General features: G+C 46.1%; 1 protein-coding gene across 1 annotated transcript in view; it reads right to left on the bottom strand.

Moving 5' to 3' along the window:
• Positions 1–7,427, bottom strand: part of LOC144798233 (uncharacterized) — a 197,805-nt gene extending 190,378 nt beyond the window's left edge. The window contains exons 1-2 of the mRNA XM_078668982.1: positions 7,362–7,427; positions 5,961–6,110 (exon numbers count right to left, since the gene is read on the bottom strand). Coding sequence (XP_078525108.1) covers positions 5,961–6,110; positions 7,362–7,427 — 216 coding nt within the window. The remainder of the gene's footprint in view (positions 1–5,960; positions 6,111–7,361) is intronic.
• Positions 7,428–16,641: the final 9,214 nt, after the last annotated feature.

The following is a 16,641-nucleotide window of genomic DNA, read 5'->3' on the forward strand; positions in this document are numbered from 1 at the left end:
GTCTGCTTACCCACGCACACAAATCACTCTACGACATCGGACCAGATTGCCTCAACTCACGACTGTCCTTCTACACCCCCCCCCGCCAACTACGTTCTTCCAGCCAAGCCCTCGCCACTGTACCTCGCATCAACAAGACCACCATGGGAGGCAGATCCTTTTCTTACCTGGCTGCCAAAACATGGAACTCACTCCCCGCGTACCTTCGCCTTACCCAGAACCACCTAGCATTCAGAAAGCAACTTAAAACATGGATATTTGACAAGTAACCCTCCTCTCCTTCCTAAGCGCCTTGAAACCCTCTGGGTATGTAGTGCGCTATACAAATTCCATGACTTGACTTGACTTGACATGAACGCATAAGCACCCGAAGCTGCTGCACTTATACTCACTATCGGCACGGGTCACACTAAAACAAGTAACGTCTTTTCTGGCAGAGACTCTATGCAGCTGCAGATTTCTCACCCAGTGAATGTCCCCAAGGCCTCAGACTGGATCCGGAAACTTTTCAGCAATTCTCTAATGTGTCAACGGGGGGCGTTGTGCGGCTCCGCATCAGATCCAGCCCATTCCCCATGTATGCACCACAGAGTAGTGCCAACTTCAGTCTCTTTCTGATCTTTGTCCGTGCCGTCGGATGCAAAGCTATGAAAATCAGAGATTTGGTGTCAGATGTAGGTAATCTCAATTTACCTACTCTTAAATACCGAATTTCACCGATTCGGTATTTAAGAATAGGTAAATGGGATTTAGATAATTTTTCGGTAAAAATTACGGAATCGGTAAGATTCGAGAATTAAGAATCGGTATTTACCGATTCGGTATTTACCGAATCAGTAAATACCGATTCACTAATACCCATTCATTCCTATGGGCCTGTAGGCCCATAGGAATGAATGGGAATAACTGATTCGGTAAATACCTATTCAGTAAATACTGAATCGGTAATAGGGGGAACCCTTTCAAGGGTGGCAGGGTGTCACATTGACACCCTGCTGCACCCCTGAATAGTGCATGGGTGCACATGTGGCACACATACATGCCCAAAAGGGCATGTATGTCTGCCACATGGCACTGAATAAAAAGCAAAAAAATGCATTTGTAAAGGAATTTGTTATTTACCTCCAACTAATAGTTGGTGGTAAATAACGAATCCTTAAATGTAAGAAGCACTCACTTGAGTGCTCCCTACATTACAGATTCGGTAATTTACCGAATCGGTATTTTAAGAATTCGGTAATTTACCGATTTCTTAAATTACGGATTCGGTAAATTACCGAATCCTGAAATGTGGCCTCCTACATCTGAAAAGCCTATTACTGGTCGTTAACGGCCGAAATTCAGTATTTCGGCCGTTAACGACCGGTACTAGGCTTCCTACATCTGGCCCTTGGCATCTTGTTAACGGACAGGAGGAATCCATTTCCCAGAACGGGGGGTGGACCAGTTGATGAGGAATCTGGGGTTAGACACAGGGCTATATTATCAAGGAAGCTGTGGTAGTTTATCGCCGCTTTACCGGCAGGAAACTGCTGATAGAGCGGCGATAATGGCCTTGATAATATGCGATTCGAATTTCAATTGAAGCCCAGGTTAGATGTTCACACATCTAATCTGGGCATCGATTGAAATTCGAATCGCATATTACCAAGGCCATTATCGCCGCTTTATCAGCAGTTTCCTGCCAGTAAAGCGGCGATAAACTACCACAGCTTCCTTGATAATATGGCCCAGAGTCTCTACCAGAAAAGGGGTTTCAGAAAGTGAGTAATTCGTTCCGCTGTTAAAGACTTCGAACCACAGATTGCTCGCCTCATGAATAGAAACCAAAGCCGTCTGTGTCCTCTAGTGGTGCATCCGTTGAATGGCTCAGACTAGAAAATCCTGCAGGACAGATTAGGCAAAGAGCCCTTCCCACAGGCCTGGCCATCAAGGCAGTCATACTTTGTGAACCTCTGGAGAGACACCCGTGTTAGTCTGGCAAATGTCCGGATTTGGCAGTGGGAGCAGTCTTCACTCTGTGGGAGTGAGCCGGCACGCCTTCTGGGGGTTGTTTCTTGACCAGCCCCTAGCAGGTTTTGTTGCATGACACAATCTATTTAGAGATGGTCATCCTTTGACTGCTATGCCTTTCTTAGGCACAGAGAAACCGAAGAAACAGAATAGGTGCGATCTGTAGAGATGCGAAGCGCGCTTTAAGTTGTAAGGCGTGGAGGTGGTCTTCCTCTTTGAGAAGGTGCGGTTGTGCTTAAAAAGCAAGCAAGATGATGGCTTGCCCAACGCGGAAGGATGCAACTACCATGGGCAGGAATGTTCATTTGTTCGGATGACACATTTTTTCAGGGAAAAAAGATGCATATGGTTGAGCTACTGACAAAGCTTGGAGTTCACTCACTCATCTAGCCTATGTTATGGCAATGAAAAAATCTGTCTTGATAGAAACATTGCAACACAACCAGTGCTTTGAAAAGGGAAGACTGATCAGGTAAACCAAAAAGGCTGAAACGTAACCTTTAACTGTTGGCACAACAAGGCCCTGCTGGGCTAAGGACAAGCAAAAGAAAAGAACTGCTGATAAATGTGCAATTTAGAGCTGGATGTTTTGGGAGGATCACCAAGCAACAACCTTCTCCCTGCCACCTACACAGACAGATGTGGTGGGTAGATGCTTGGCTTCCAAGATGACACCAATCACTTCAAGAGGAAGATTGAAAGCCATCTGCTGGCACTGCTCAGTCTCCACGCATGGAGGTGTAAGTTGTGCAAACTCGGGTTCAAGACTCAGACCTGCTGCTGCGACAGAAGATCCTCCAGAAGGGGCGGCCGGATTGGAAGATATGCACTCATGGCCAGATGTCCTGGCTGCCACACCTTCCTCGCCCACTCCGCAGCCACTAGGATGACTTGGGCCCAGTTTTCCTTGATATTTTTCAGTACCCTGGGCAGGAGAGGGAGGCCTTGGGAACTCCAATGCACAAAAGTTTGGATACTGTGCATTCTGCAAAGGCAAATAGAAGTTTTCGGTGAGAAACTGCACCCTTTCACCTTTATGTTTGGGAGGAAGTCCTTCATTGTCAAACGAATCGCCCACAACTTCGAAATGTTGATGTGGAGGTGAGCCTCCACCAGAGACTATAGTTCTCTGATCTCAACCTCCCCAAGACGACCTCAGAAACCCAACAAAGGATGCATCTGCCAAGACAGTTAGCTCTGGGTGGGGTACAGTGAGGGCTCTGCCGTCAGGGCACTCGAGGTCAAGCAGCCACCAATGCAGATCTTTTGCAGTCTCCTTCAAAATCTGCACGGAGTCTGATAGGTCATTGTAGTGCTGAGCCCAGTGATGCTTCATATCCCGCTGCAGGTCTCGCGTGTGCCACCTGGTGGTGTCCACAAGCAGAATGCAGGAGGACAAGAGACCCAAAAGCCTCAGAGCTGCTCTCACCGAGACCGAGGTCAAGGGCTGATAATCAGATCATAGCTAGAATGTCCTGGACTCGTTGAGGGAGAGGAATGGCTGGAAAACTCACCGTACCCAGGATGGCTCTGATGAAGAGGAGCAGTTGTGAAGAAGATAGGTGCGGCTTTGGTGCATTGATGGAAAAGCCCAATGATGTCAACAGGTTGGCCATCATCTGGACGTAGCTTGCGGCTGCTTGAGGCAAGCCCGCCTTCAGGAGCCAGTCACCGAGGTATGGGAAGATTGGCATTCCCAACCTCAGCGGATGGGTTCCGACCATCATCACCTTGGTGAGCACTCAAGGTGCATTGGTAAGGCAGGGGAGCACAGGCAACTGAAAGTGCTCGTGGCCTACCGTAAACAGCAGGTAACGCCGGTGGGCCGGCAGGACGGGGATGTGAAAGTATGAATCCTGTAAATCCAGTGCTACCATCCAGGATCCAGGGCAGACAGGACTTGCATCTTGACCATGTCCTTCTGGACAAAGAAGTTCAGAAGGCGAAGGTCTAGGATGGGACGAAGGCCCCCATCCTTCTTCAGCACCGGAAAATAATGGGATTAGAAACCAGTCTGATGAAAGGACCCTCTCCTTTGCTTCCTTGGTCAAGAAAGCCTGATCGTCTCTGCGGAGTATGGACAAGTGTTCCTCCGGGAGGTGTAGCAGTGTGGGTGGCATGTCCAAGAAGCAGGGTAGGAGGGCTAGTGACAATTCAGGTTCCACTATCTGGAGGACCCTTGCTGTGCCATCTGAGGAGGCAAAAAGTGACTTGACATCCTACCGTGGGCGATTGTGTGCCATCAAGGGTAAATTAAAGTGGGGTTGGTCCGGCTGATATAAATGCAATTACAATAAAATAAGACATTATTTTTGTTAAATCACTTTCTGAAGCACTACAATAAATGATGGAACTAACACAAAACACCTGAGCACTTTTATTTTCCTTGGAAGGCTGAAATATTATGCCAGCTCTACTAAAGACACAAACCTGTGACTTAAATGTTAGCATACCTGCTCGCCGATTCGCCTGAGGTGCATTGCCAATTGGCCTAGCTCGGTAGCTCCCACTATGTGAAATCCTGTTCAGCGGGACCTCTCAGAAAGTGTATCTGGCGTCATGGAGACCTCATTGGCTACTCCTGCATCCTGGTCCCACTGGATGGGTTCGTCTTCCAAAAAAGTCTGAATGTAGAAATCTGTACAACGACTTCGTCCAGCGGTTTCCAGACGATGACGCCTCCTCCTCGTACACTGCTGGCTTCCTTGCCACCCTGAACTATGCCTTCTTGGGAACTTTTCTTCAAAATGTTTTCTAAGCCTGAAGTTATGCCAAGTACAGGCCCAATCCACCTTGTGTTCCCGAACCGAGCTCCATGGCAGGCAGCCGTACCTTTTGACTTTGCTCCGGTCTCATGTGACTACACACCCACGGTTGATGGTTTAATCTCTTAGGCACTTTTTTTCACGTACAACTTTAAACATTCATAACTCTGGTTCCACTGATTAGTTATAATTTGTTTCGGTTTAATTTTATTTATTAACTTTTACTCTATTTATCTACATTAGTGTGGGATGTTTCTTGTGTTGTGCTTTCACTTTATTTCTGTTTGTGTGCAGCACAAATACTTAACACATTGCCTCCAAGTTAAGCCTAACTGCTTTTGCGCCAAACTACCAAAGGATTAAGCACAGATTAGTTAAGTGACTTTTGCGGCTCACCCTAGCAAGGATTGCGTTTGTTGCTTGAGTAGGGTTTCCAACCCCTCAACTAATAACCCATTTCCTACAGCCACCAAACTGAATAATGTGTTTTTTTGATTGCACTGTACCAATTACCCACAGCATTTATTTAACTAAGCAGGGTTTTAGTGGGCCCACCAGTGTAGACATAGGAGTTCCATCACTTTCCTTTGGTTGATGACGTCAGCTGGGGTGTTTGAGATGTATCATGACATCATTTAGCAGATGGGACCTTTGTGTTCACAGGAACAGCAGTGCCTTCTTTCGGGGACATTTCCCTGTTATCCCAGGTCAAGTGATTTAACCATCTGGCTCATCCATTTGTAATGAGTGCTCTGCACAGAAGGACATCTGTCCAGGCCGTCAACTAAAGTCAGTCTGGATGGTCAGTCCAGCCCCCCAGTGGTTCAGATGGTGAGTAGCCATCACCTGCAAGAGGAGGTAGCTGTAGGCTGACCCACAGCAGGGCCCATGGACAGCACTCCCAAGTGTGACCTAGCAAAGGAAAGAAACAGAAAACTGCCCCATCCAGCTGAAAACCCATCACCAGTTCAAGCAAAGAGTGCCAGGAGGAGTTACCTTTGTTATGTGCTGTTTACAGTCCCCTCATCCATTTATCTTTTGTACACTTATTCGTACATTCAGTCCTCCACTGAAAAATCATACTGTTATTCCAACGCAAATACCCTTCTTATGTCGTTTGACACAATATTCTGACCTCAAGACTAGACACAAGCCTTCTGGAGCACGCGCGGTCGGTCTCACCTGCTTACGTTCCTTCTTGGCAGCAATCTGTGGACACAGGATGGGTAGTTTCTCTCCTTTCTTCCAACAGTTTACTTCCACTCTGATTTGTGGAAAATTCAGTGCCTTGGCAGCGTTTTGGTAAAATAGCTTCTTCTCTCCATCGCCAATCTGTAGAACAAGAACATGCAAGGGAGAAGGTTTATGGATTCACAAACATCAGGTATTCCTGTTTGGAGGGGAAACTTCCCAATGAGTGACTGCAGCCGCCTGCAGGGAGTGTTTGGGAGGAGAAGTGTTGTGGTGCACAGTTAGCGTACCTTCTAGCTGTCTCTGTGCCTCATTAGGTGGCCAAATCCCCATGCAACTGAGGGAACTACCCTATCTGTATTACAGAAGGGGCCTGCAAGCTTCTGCGGTCCCTTTTACAATGCTACAGTGCCCAGGGATGCAGAAAGGGGGCGCACCAGCCCATTATGTAATGCATGAATGACAGCCTTTGACTCAATAATTCGCCCCACAATGTTGGCATTCTTGTGCTGCCCTTCCATTAGCCTGTGGGGTTTCTTTATGGCTTCCATACTCTTGATTCCCATAACCTTGTTGTGATATTTTGGTCAGGAAGATTTGGGTTCTGCAAGTCGCCGGTAGTTCCCAACATTTGTATTCCCCTGAAGTTCCCTCTCATTTCTCAGATTTCTGAAATGCAGAGGGCTGTAGGTTCACCGTCTCCACCTGCTGAGTAAGCGGCACTGCTGCCTATTGGCCACATCCACCATTTGGATAGATGTGGGCTATGGAGTTCTTTGCCACAACAACAATCTCTATTCAGAGGATCCGTTCAAAGTGGCCGCCATCTTAGAGGCAGATTTCTAGAGGGACTGCCCACTCTCAAGTGGTCAGAGTGCTGCGATCAGCTTTACATCCCAACTCCTGAGCGATTGTGAGCACAGGCCAGGGGTTCATTCTCAAATTGATCCTGCAGTTGTTCTTTTCTCTAGTTCTTCTGAATTTTGGCTTGGCAGCACAGCTGGGGCCAGGCCCTATGAGATCAACAGAAGAAGCGCTTTAATGATGCATGTAGCAGTCTCCAAGGGAATAGTGAGCAAGAGGAAGGCAAGAACTGCCACATAACCCGCGGGGTCCACTCCTCAGCTTTATCCTCCACAACTGACAAAGTTGAAACCGTCAATATTCTCAACCATCAACATTCTCCACTCTGACATCATTACATATCAGAGTGGATAATGTCAGCGGCCTGCAAAGAATAAAACATTACTTTTCCCTTTACAAAGCAAAGAACCCAAATAAGAACGTAATCCCACAAATAAACCAAAATCAAAAACCAAAAAAACACAACAAAAAAAACCCTAACAAACTGTCTGTAATGAAGGGGTAATCGTCTAGCACGATTACTCCTACGAACTTCCCTGCAACCACACTAGGAGGGTCATTACGATGGCGGACGGACTTCAGTTCATCTGCCATCGCATCGTATTTGGGACCGCTCCCGCCTAGAAGGCGGCGGTCCCACAGGCCAAATTATGATGCGACTGCCGCAATGTAAAACAGGGATGTTTTACATATTGCCGTACAACGTGACAGGCACCATGCGGTGCCTGTCACTTGGTTCAGGGATACCCAACACCCAAAGAAATGTGCCAAAGTTGAAGGGGGCTTGCTACGGGCCACCAATGTCCATCCCTATCAGCCTTTTTATGTGGGGTGAACCGCAATAGAAAGGAAAGCGGGGAGGGACATCCTAATCCCTACAGTGGTGCCTGGTAGGCACCAACACCAATGCAGGGATTGGGATGCCCTTCGCCGCACTGTTGTGCTCAAGGAGCCATTCAGATGAGTGGCGGTTGTAATGTGGCAGAAGGGGAATGGCCTTCCGATGGCTTTGAGACCACCACCGACAGCCAGTCAGTGGCGGTCTCGCCGTCATCGTAATGACCCCCTAGGTCTGGTTTGATTTGTGCTCAGGTTACTTCCGGTAACAGCCTCTGAATCTTGACCTGATCTCAACGGATCACTGTAACAATATCGACGTCAAGAATATCGAATTACAAAAATATCGAGGTAAAAATATAGAATACCAAAATATCGACTTCCTATCTCCAAACAGGTAAGTACAAAAATATCGAATCAAAAATATGATGTAAAAAATATAGTTAGTCAAAATTTCGATTTTTTAAAATGCTTTAAATTAATAAAAAATTAATGAAATAATAAATATAACTAACTTAAACAAACTTAAAATACTTAAATAACCTTAAAATTTATAAATAATTAATGTAAGTAAAAAAAAACATACACATTGATTTGTTAATACACATATATATAAACGTAATATTAATGAAATAATTACAATATTTTTACCGTAGGATAGCGGAAAGGGTAAAATTTACTATTACCACTACAGTGAGTGCAACAGTAGGGAAAGCGTTGGATAGCGTAGGGGTAAAAATTACTATTCCAACTCCAGAGAGTGCAACAGTAGGGAAAGCGTTGGATAGTGTAGGGGTAAAATTTACTATTCCCACTCCAGAGAGTGCAACAGTAGGGAAAGCGTTGGATAGCGTAGGGGTAAAAATTACTATTCCCACTCCAGAGAATGCAACAGTAGGGAAAGCGTTGGATAGTGTAGGGGTAAAAATTACTATTCCCACTCCAGAGAGTGCAACAGTAGGGAAAGTGTTGGATAGCGTAGGGGTAAAAATTACTATTACCAATCCAGAGAGTGCACAGTAGGGGAAGCGTTGGATAGCGTGGGGTAAGAATTATTATTCCCACTCCAGAGAGTGCAACAGTAGGGAAAGTAAATACTTCATATATAAATAAAAATAAATTAAATATTAATACCAATTACAAATTAATTAAAAGTAATTAACAATTGTATATAATATAATAATTAATCAATTAAAAATACAAATAAAAATGAATAAAAAATTATTACCTATGAATGCAAATTATTTACCAATTAACAATAACTTAATTAACAATTAAAAAATATTTAAAAATTAGAACAACCAAAAAAACAATAAATAAGTTAAAATATTTAATTAATTACAATTAAATTACTTCCCACCCTATTCCCCTATAAACACACAACCCACAACAGAAAATAAATTAATAAAATTAACATAAATTCAATTAATCATTCAATTAAAATTAGTTACCAATTATATTTTAATTAATTACCAATTAAAAATGTAAATAACAATTAATTCAAAATAAATACCAATAAATAAATAAAAAAAATTGAATTATTTATAAATAAATTACTTCCCACCCTGTTCCCCTATAAACCCACAACCCGCTACAGAAAATAAATCAATACAATTTACATAATTATCAATAAATCAATCAATTAAAATTAATCACCAATTATATTTTAATTAATTACCAATTAACAATTAATTAACAATTAATTCAAAATAAATACCAATAAATACATTTAAAAATGTAATTAATTATAATTAAATTATTTCCCACCCTATTCCCCTATAAACCCACAAACCGCTACAGAATTAAATTACGCAAAAATTAAATACCATAAAATTAATTAATTAAAATAAATTATAAAATAAATATACACTTTTCACACATAAACTAACATAAAAAACTCACTTTAACAAATTGGATATTATAAAAAAATTGAAATGAACTTACTTACCTCAAATTCGATATTTTTGTTGTCTATATTCTGTCTATTCTATATTTTTGTTGTCTATATTCTGTCCATTCGATATTTTTGTTGTCTATATTCTGTCCATTCGATATTTTGTCCATTCTATATTTTGAATTCGATATTAATGCAAATTGATATTAAAAACTCGATATTTTGAGTGTATACCGATCTCAACACAGACTCGGAACCCTGATCCAGGCCTGACACATCCTTACACTTCACAACTCTTTCCCCTTTCCACCAATGACAACCATTCACTCTGACTGCACTGCCATTCGTTTATCAATGATCACAGGCTCATCATACTTTTCTTCTCCTTGCATAACAAACACTCCCTTTTTGATGCAGCCCAAATCACCCACTTTAAACTCCTGTTTATGCACACTATTAGGCTTGCCAAAGTGTCACAATGCACTTATTCGCAACTGCCCACCCTACACACGTTACCAAAAATGTGATTCATGCGCTCCACTTGACCATTGGACTGGGGGTGATATAAAGATGTTTTAAGATGCTTAGGGGCATATTATCAAGGAACGGTGTTAAAATTATTGCTGCTTTAGCGACAGGAAACTGCCGCTAAAACAGCGATAATGGCTTGATAATATGCTGTAGAGAATTCCAATAGAAGCCCATTGTTGGACTTGGCCCTTTTCCCCCAAACGTTTTCGCTTTTTGCCCCCCCTAATTTGAAATGTCTCCCCCATGGTAATAGATCTGTATAGGCCATGTGTGGTGTGAGACACCTTGTTAATATGTAATGTCATGCAATGGTGTGAGCACTTGTCAATTTTCCCCATTGTAAAATGTACCCTGGTGAAATGTTGTGTTTTTAAAATGGCTGCCATAGCTGTGCGTTGTGCCACCTGACTGCAGGAGGTTAGCAGTCTAGTTGTTAGGGCCGTCCTAGGTCCCTGAAGCTGCCGGGACCTTGCGCCAAGCAAGCGCTGCACCCAGAAGTGCCTGGAAGAGAAGGAGCACCTTGGACCCCTCAGGAGGTGAGAAGAGTTACCCTGGGGCTTGCTGCTGGGACTGTCCGCACCCCTTTCGCTGTGCGCCTGGAAGTGTTGTGCCTAGGGGAAGCGCTGTGTGCTAAAGCGCTGTGCCTAGAAGAAGCGCTGTGTGCCTGCAAAGCGCTAACCTTGCCCAGGACTGTTGCCGCCTGCTGTGCCCTTGAAAGCGCTGGCCTGCAGGAGACTGCTTGTGTCCCCAGAGCGCTGTGACCAAGACTGCCCTGCTGATTGCCTGCTAAGCGCTATAATCTGGGAGCGCTGTACCTGCTAAGCGCGGTGTTGCATGATCCTACAGCGCTGTGTGAGGAAGATTGTGCCCTCAAGGAGCTGCGGGCCGGGAGAGTTTCTGCCTGTTATGCCCCTGTCAAGCACTATACTGCCTGGGACTGCAAGAAGCATTGAGCCTCCAAGCGCTGGGGCTTGAGAAGCTGTCTGCCCCCTAAGCGCCACAATCTTGAAGCTGTGTGTTAAGCGCTGTATTGCCCTGGGAACTGCTGCTGGTCCAAGCGCTGTGAGCGCTGCTGTGTACTCTAAGCGCTGTATCCGGAGGACTGAGCCCCCAAAGCGCTGTACCGCCTGGAAGCGCTGTGGGGCCCCGGAGAACTGTTTATTGTGGAAGTGCTGTGCCCCTTTGAAGCGCTACTGGCTCACCTGTGGCCCTGGTACCCAATCCTGAATAGCGCTGTTGCTTTTCACGGCCGCCCCTCCCCGGGAGAACTGTAGCTGGGCCCTGTTAACTCTGGTTGATTTTGTGAGCCCCCCCCCCCCCAGCTAAAGGAAGGGGGAGAGGGGATTACAGGCCATGCCGGTCCCGGGCCTAGTGTTTTCATGTTACCTGTTCAGGCATGATGCGCTCTTGCGCCTAATGTTTATTGTATGCTGAATATCCTGCTAAAGGTTTCATGCCCCCTGGTAGAGGTGTTTCCTGCCCCATAATTTAGGCCTGCTCCGCCCTATGCCAGGTGTTGATGCTAGGTGCGTGAGGTTCTTTTTGCAGGGGATGCTGATGCAAGGTATGCTGGGTCGTCATACCTAATGTGTTATGTTAAGCTTAATGCCTGCTGCCAAGGATTAATGCCTGGGTTTGCCCTGCAATATTGACCCTGTGTTTCATGTATTTGATAACATTCCTTTTATTTCAGCTGGACTTACTTACCTTTTATTCTTTTCCCATTTCCCATGTAAATAATCCCCCCTTGCATTCATTGCCCTGGCGCCAGTTAGCGCCTTTTTTGTGATTACTGCTATTATTGTGTTTACCTTTGCAGGTTGGAGATAATACAAACCTTATTCTATTTCCAACCAGAAGCAGTGTCGTGTCTCTTTTGTGGTGTGCCTGGTGTGTCGTCTGTGGGTACTGCGTGGATGCTTCACACATGTCCTCAGGAGTTTGGCCTGCCCGCTCTGCTCCATGCTACCACCCGTAGAATTGGCTACCCCATTTCTGACATTGGTGGCAGCGGTGGGCGCAGTACCACAGCGGTCACAGGTTACATTGTAAATAGAGCACTGAGAAGTAATCACAGTTTTTGGGGCTAATTGTGTTCTGGCTGATTATTGTGTTTTCTGAATTATTATTGCTTCCTCCTACAAAGTGTTTTGAATCGTGTCCCCCTTGTTCCACTGTTGGTGTGTCCCGGGTGAACCTTGCCACGATGGGGTTGGTTTATGATGAGGACGAACTCATGGAGTACACCGAGCAGGAAGTGGTAGATTTCTGCAAGGAGAGAGGGATACCCCCAGTAGGAAACATTAGAAGAAAGTTGTTTCTCTATGAGTCCTCAAGAGGGGGGAGCCCTTAGAGATCGGTGGGGACCTGTCTGATTACCCCCCAGAGTATTTGAAGGGTGGATTTGGTAGAAGCCAGTGGGAGTGCTCCCAATCCATAACCGTGGAGGGTAATTACCCCGATGAAGAGGAGGAAGAGTTTGACAGGGCAGAGACGCCAGTAGATGATGAGGACACCGTAGAGAGGGTGTCTCGCACTGGGTCTAGTCCCGGGGGCACTGCCCCATCCCTTGCCCGGTCCCAAGAAGAGTGGGTAGACAGGAGAGAAGAAAGGGAGCATTGGCTGGCGCTGGCAAAGCTCATGCATGCCAAGGAGTTAGCGCAGCTGAGGGTGGAAGAGCAGAGGCTAGAGGCGGAAATGGTCCTAGCGCAAGAGAGGATGGCGGAGGCAGAGAGGGCCTTTGCCAGAGAGAGAGAGTAGCTCAGGTAGGTAGGTTGTCCCCTGAGAGTGGTTGTTTTTTTGGTGTGGATTCACCGGTGAGGGTGGGATCCAGTGGTGGCAGCGAGAGTGGTTCCGGTGCAGGGAGTCCCACTCCCAAACCCCAGGAGACCGTGCCCGATTCCCAGGAGGAGGGGGACGGGTTAGTGTTCAGGGGCAGGGGAAAACTGTCCCACCAGTCCTGGGGAGAGTTTGAGGAGTAGTGTTGGACTGCATTGGAGGATTGGGTGGTGAGGAGAGCAGTGGAGGATTGGGAAGGGCTGTGCCATGCAGTCATCAGAGAGCACATGCTGAGGAGTTGTTTTCCACATCTGCATCACCATCTGTTGCAGTGTGGGTTCACACACCCCAGGGAACTTGCACGGGAGGCAGACCTTTAGGTACGTGCCAGAGAGTCTGAGAGGACATTGGGGAGTAATCCTAAAGGGAGTGGTGCAGGGATCTTCCGACACAGCGAGGCGGGAGAGGTGAGGAAAAGCCCAGCTAGGTCCCAGGATAGTGAGAGGGTTGTAGGGCCTCACATCGCATCTACAGGAGGGAGTGAGACGGGGAGGTGTCCCGAGGTGCCCCAACCACAGTCAAAGGGCCTGGAGAGTTTGGTAAGTGGACCCCAGGTTGGGAGCATAGGCTGTCCTGATGTGCCTTCCAGTGAAGGGGATCCCCTCGTGTCAGGAGAACCCGGAGCATCAGTAATCGGAGCTCCAGTGGTTCGGGGGTCTGACCAGTCACAGGGTTTAGATCCTGGACCGGGGTTCCTGGTTCAGGGGTTGCCTGACCTGGAGGGTGGGGTACCTGTAATCAAGGTCCCTGACGGTTTGACTCCCAGGGGTACTTCTCCGGGTAGGAGGGTGCGGAACTCTGGGAGGGGGTGCAGAGGGAGGAAGGTCCCTCCTCTGTCCCCGGCTCAGCCACAGGGCGCAGATCCCGGGTTGGGTGGCCAGGTTGAGGGTTTGCCGGACCTGGCAGGTGGGACATCTGTAATCAGAGTTCCCCTAGATTTGACTCTCAGGGGTACTACTCCAGTTAGGAGGGTGCGGAACTCTGGGAGGGGGTGCAGGGAGAGGGAGGACTTGCCCCTGTCACCGGTTCAGCCTGAGGGTTTCGACTCCAGGTTGGGAAGAGAGTGGTTGTCTGAGGGTGTCCCCAGGAGAAGGAGAGGGCGGAACCCCAGAAGGAGAGGTAGGGGGAGGAGAGCCTCGCAACTGGTGGCTGGTCAGCCTGAGGGTTCGGACCCCAGGTGGGGAGACCACTGGCAATTTGGTAGGAGGAGAGTGGTCCAAAGGTACTACGGGCCTGAGGCTAAAGCCTCCCACTCTGTAAGAGGGCAAGGGCCAGAGACTTCTGGATGGCCTAGAGGCCAGTCCTGGCCACATCCCACTAAAGAACACCAGTGGGGTGGTTTGGTTGTTGAAGGGAGGGTTGCGAGAGTGAACCATTGGGTTCCGGAGTGGAGAAGAAACTGCAGGTGCTCCTCTAGTTGCAGGCCTGCATCCACCTTTTTCCGCCCCAAGCAGGGAAGCCCATCAAGGCATTGATTGGTCTACCCTGGCTTTTGGCTGGGGGGAGTTGTGTTGGACTTAGCCCTTTTCCCCCAAATGTTTTTGCTTTTTGCCCCCCCTAATTTGAAATGTCTCCCCCATGGTAATAAACCTGTAAAGGCCATGTGTGGTGTGAGACACCTTGTTAATATGTAATCGCATGCAATGGTGCGAGCACTTGTCAATTTCCCCCATTGTAAAATGTACCCTGGTGAAATGTTGGGTTTTTAAAATGGCTGCCATGGCTGTGCGTTGTGCCACCTGACTGCAGGAGGTTAGCAGTCTAGTTGTTAGGTACCCAGCCACCCCTGCGTTTGGAGGGAAAGCCGGGCACCCAGGGTGCTCTACTCCTCCCTCTGAACATATCGACATTTGCAGTCCTATTACAACCTGAGCCCAGGTCATAAAGCATATTTTTATTTTCTAAGTGTTTTATTTTTGCACTCCCAGAGGTTTTGTGTAACAAGAGGCCCAAATAAAGCGTCAAATTGAAAGTAAAATATTAAACCTGTCTGCAATGGTTAGAATGAAAACAAAAATCACAAGGTACGGATGTCGAGGAGTTAACGAAAAGGAAAAATGTGCAAGAGGTTTTCGTAAACTCCCATTTCATAACTCCAGGCATATAGAAAAAATTAGAAATGCGTCTGGGAAAAATTGTGCTCGCAGCCAAATTTCATTAGATATCTTTCCAATACAGCATTTGATCAAAATATTCTGTCACCAGACAGGCAAATTATTATTCTTTTTTTAAAAAGGAAGGAAGGAAGAGCCCTTCAGAGTTTCCATCTCAGGGATACAGGTTGAAACGGTCTGTGAACCACTCCCCTTAGCTGACAAGGAACACACTGAGCTAATGTCTTACATGGCATCAGCTCTCTGAGGTCCCGTGTGTGCCCTTGAATCGTCCTACGACTTGAATTACTGGCTGATGCCATAATAAACACGTTTGTTTTACCCAAGCACCAAAGCAGGGCTCGAACGAAGCTTGCTGACACTCAGGGCCCGATTCACAGAACTAACTCGAGACAAAGGGCCATATGTATCAAGACCAAATGGGTTCGCAAACGCCGAAATTCGCAAAATGGTATGTATGAAAGAATTTGGGTGCAAAATAAGGAATCGCAAAATTTGCCATCCCTTATTTTGCGATTGCATTTAAGGAATCACAAATTTTGCGATTCCTTAAATGCAATGTATTAAGCAAATAAAAATTCCTAAATGCCCTTAAGGAATCGCAAATTACCACCAACTTCTAGTTGGTGGTAAGTTGTGATTTCCTTGAAAAATTGCCATGGGCATGTATGTGCGCCACGTGTGCACCCATGCTTATTTCAGGGGTGCAACAGGGTGTCCTTTGGGCACCCCTGCACCCTTGAAATTATTCTCAATTTGCGATTAGCAAATTGCGAATCGCAAATTGAGAATAAATTCCCATTCATTCCTATGGGCCTCCTGGCCCATAGAGATGAATGGGAAAGTATTCCTTAATTGTGAATTCGCAATTTGCGAATTCCCAATTAAGGAATATCAAGAAATCTCTAAGATATTGCGATTTTCTTGATACATACCAATTAGCGATTCTGAAATAGCGATTTCTTAAAAATTGCTATTACAGAATCACTAATTGGTATCTTGATACATATGGCCCAAAATCCTAAACTAACTACTTTTGGTATTCACAGAAGGAATTTAGTAGTAGTAAAGTTAGGACTTTGTCTTAAGTTTGACTTAAGACAGACTTAAGACAAACCTAAGACAAACTTAGGACAGACTTAAGACAGACTTAAGACAAAATTCTAACTTTACTACTACTAAATGCCTTCTGTGACTACCAAAAGTAGTAAGTTTAGGATTTTGTCTTAAGTTAGTTCTTACATAAAGAAGGCCGAGCCAGTCTGGAACCAGCCGTCATCTGCTATCAAAAACACAAATGAAAAGGGAGGTCAGAAAGACCAAAGCAAGGAACGCAGAACTGAACATCCCACGTCAGGCCACGAATACATACTCGCCTCTCAACCTACTTTGAATCATAACCAACGAAAGCAAGTTATACTCAAACTGTTTCAGTGTAGGAGAGCGTTCCCAGTCCTTACCCCTCGTGTCCTTCCCAAGCTCCCTCCATCCCGCCCAAAACACACTTTCCTTATACAGACACTTGGGGCTTCCAAAACAAACGAATCCATCCAAACACCCGGAACTAAGCTCCAGAATAAATCAGCAAGAGGAG

This window comes from Lissotriton helveticus, chromosome 12 (genome assembly GCF_964261635.1).
Source record: "Lissotriton helveticus chromosome 12, aLisHel1.1, whole genome shotgun sequence".
NCBI classification, from domain to species: Eukaryota; Metazoa; Chordata; class Amphibia; order Caudata; family Salamandridae; genus Lissotriton; species Lissotriton helveticus.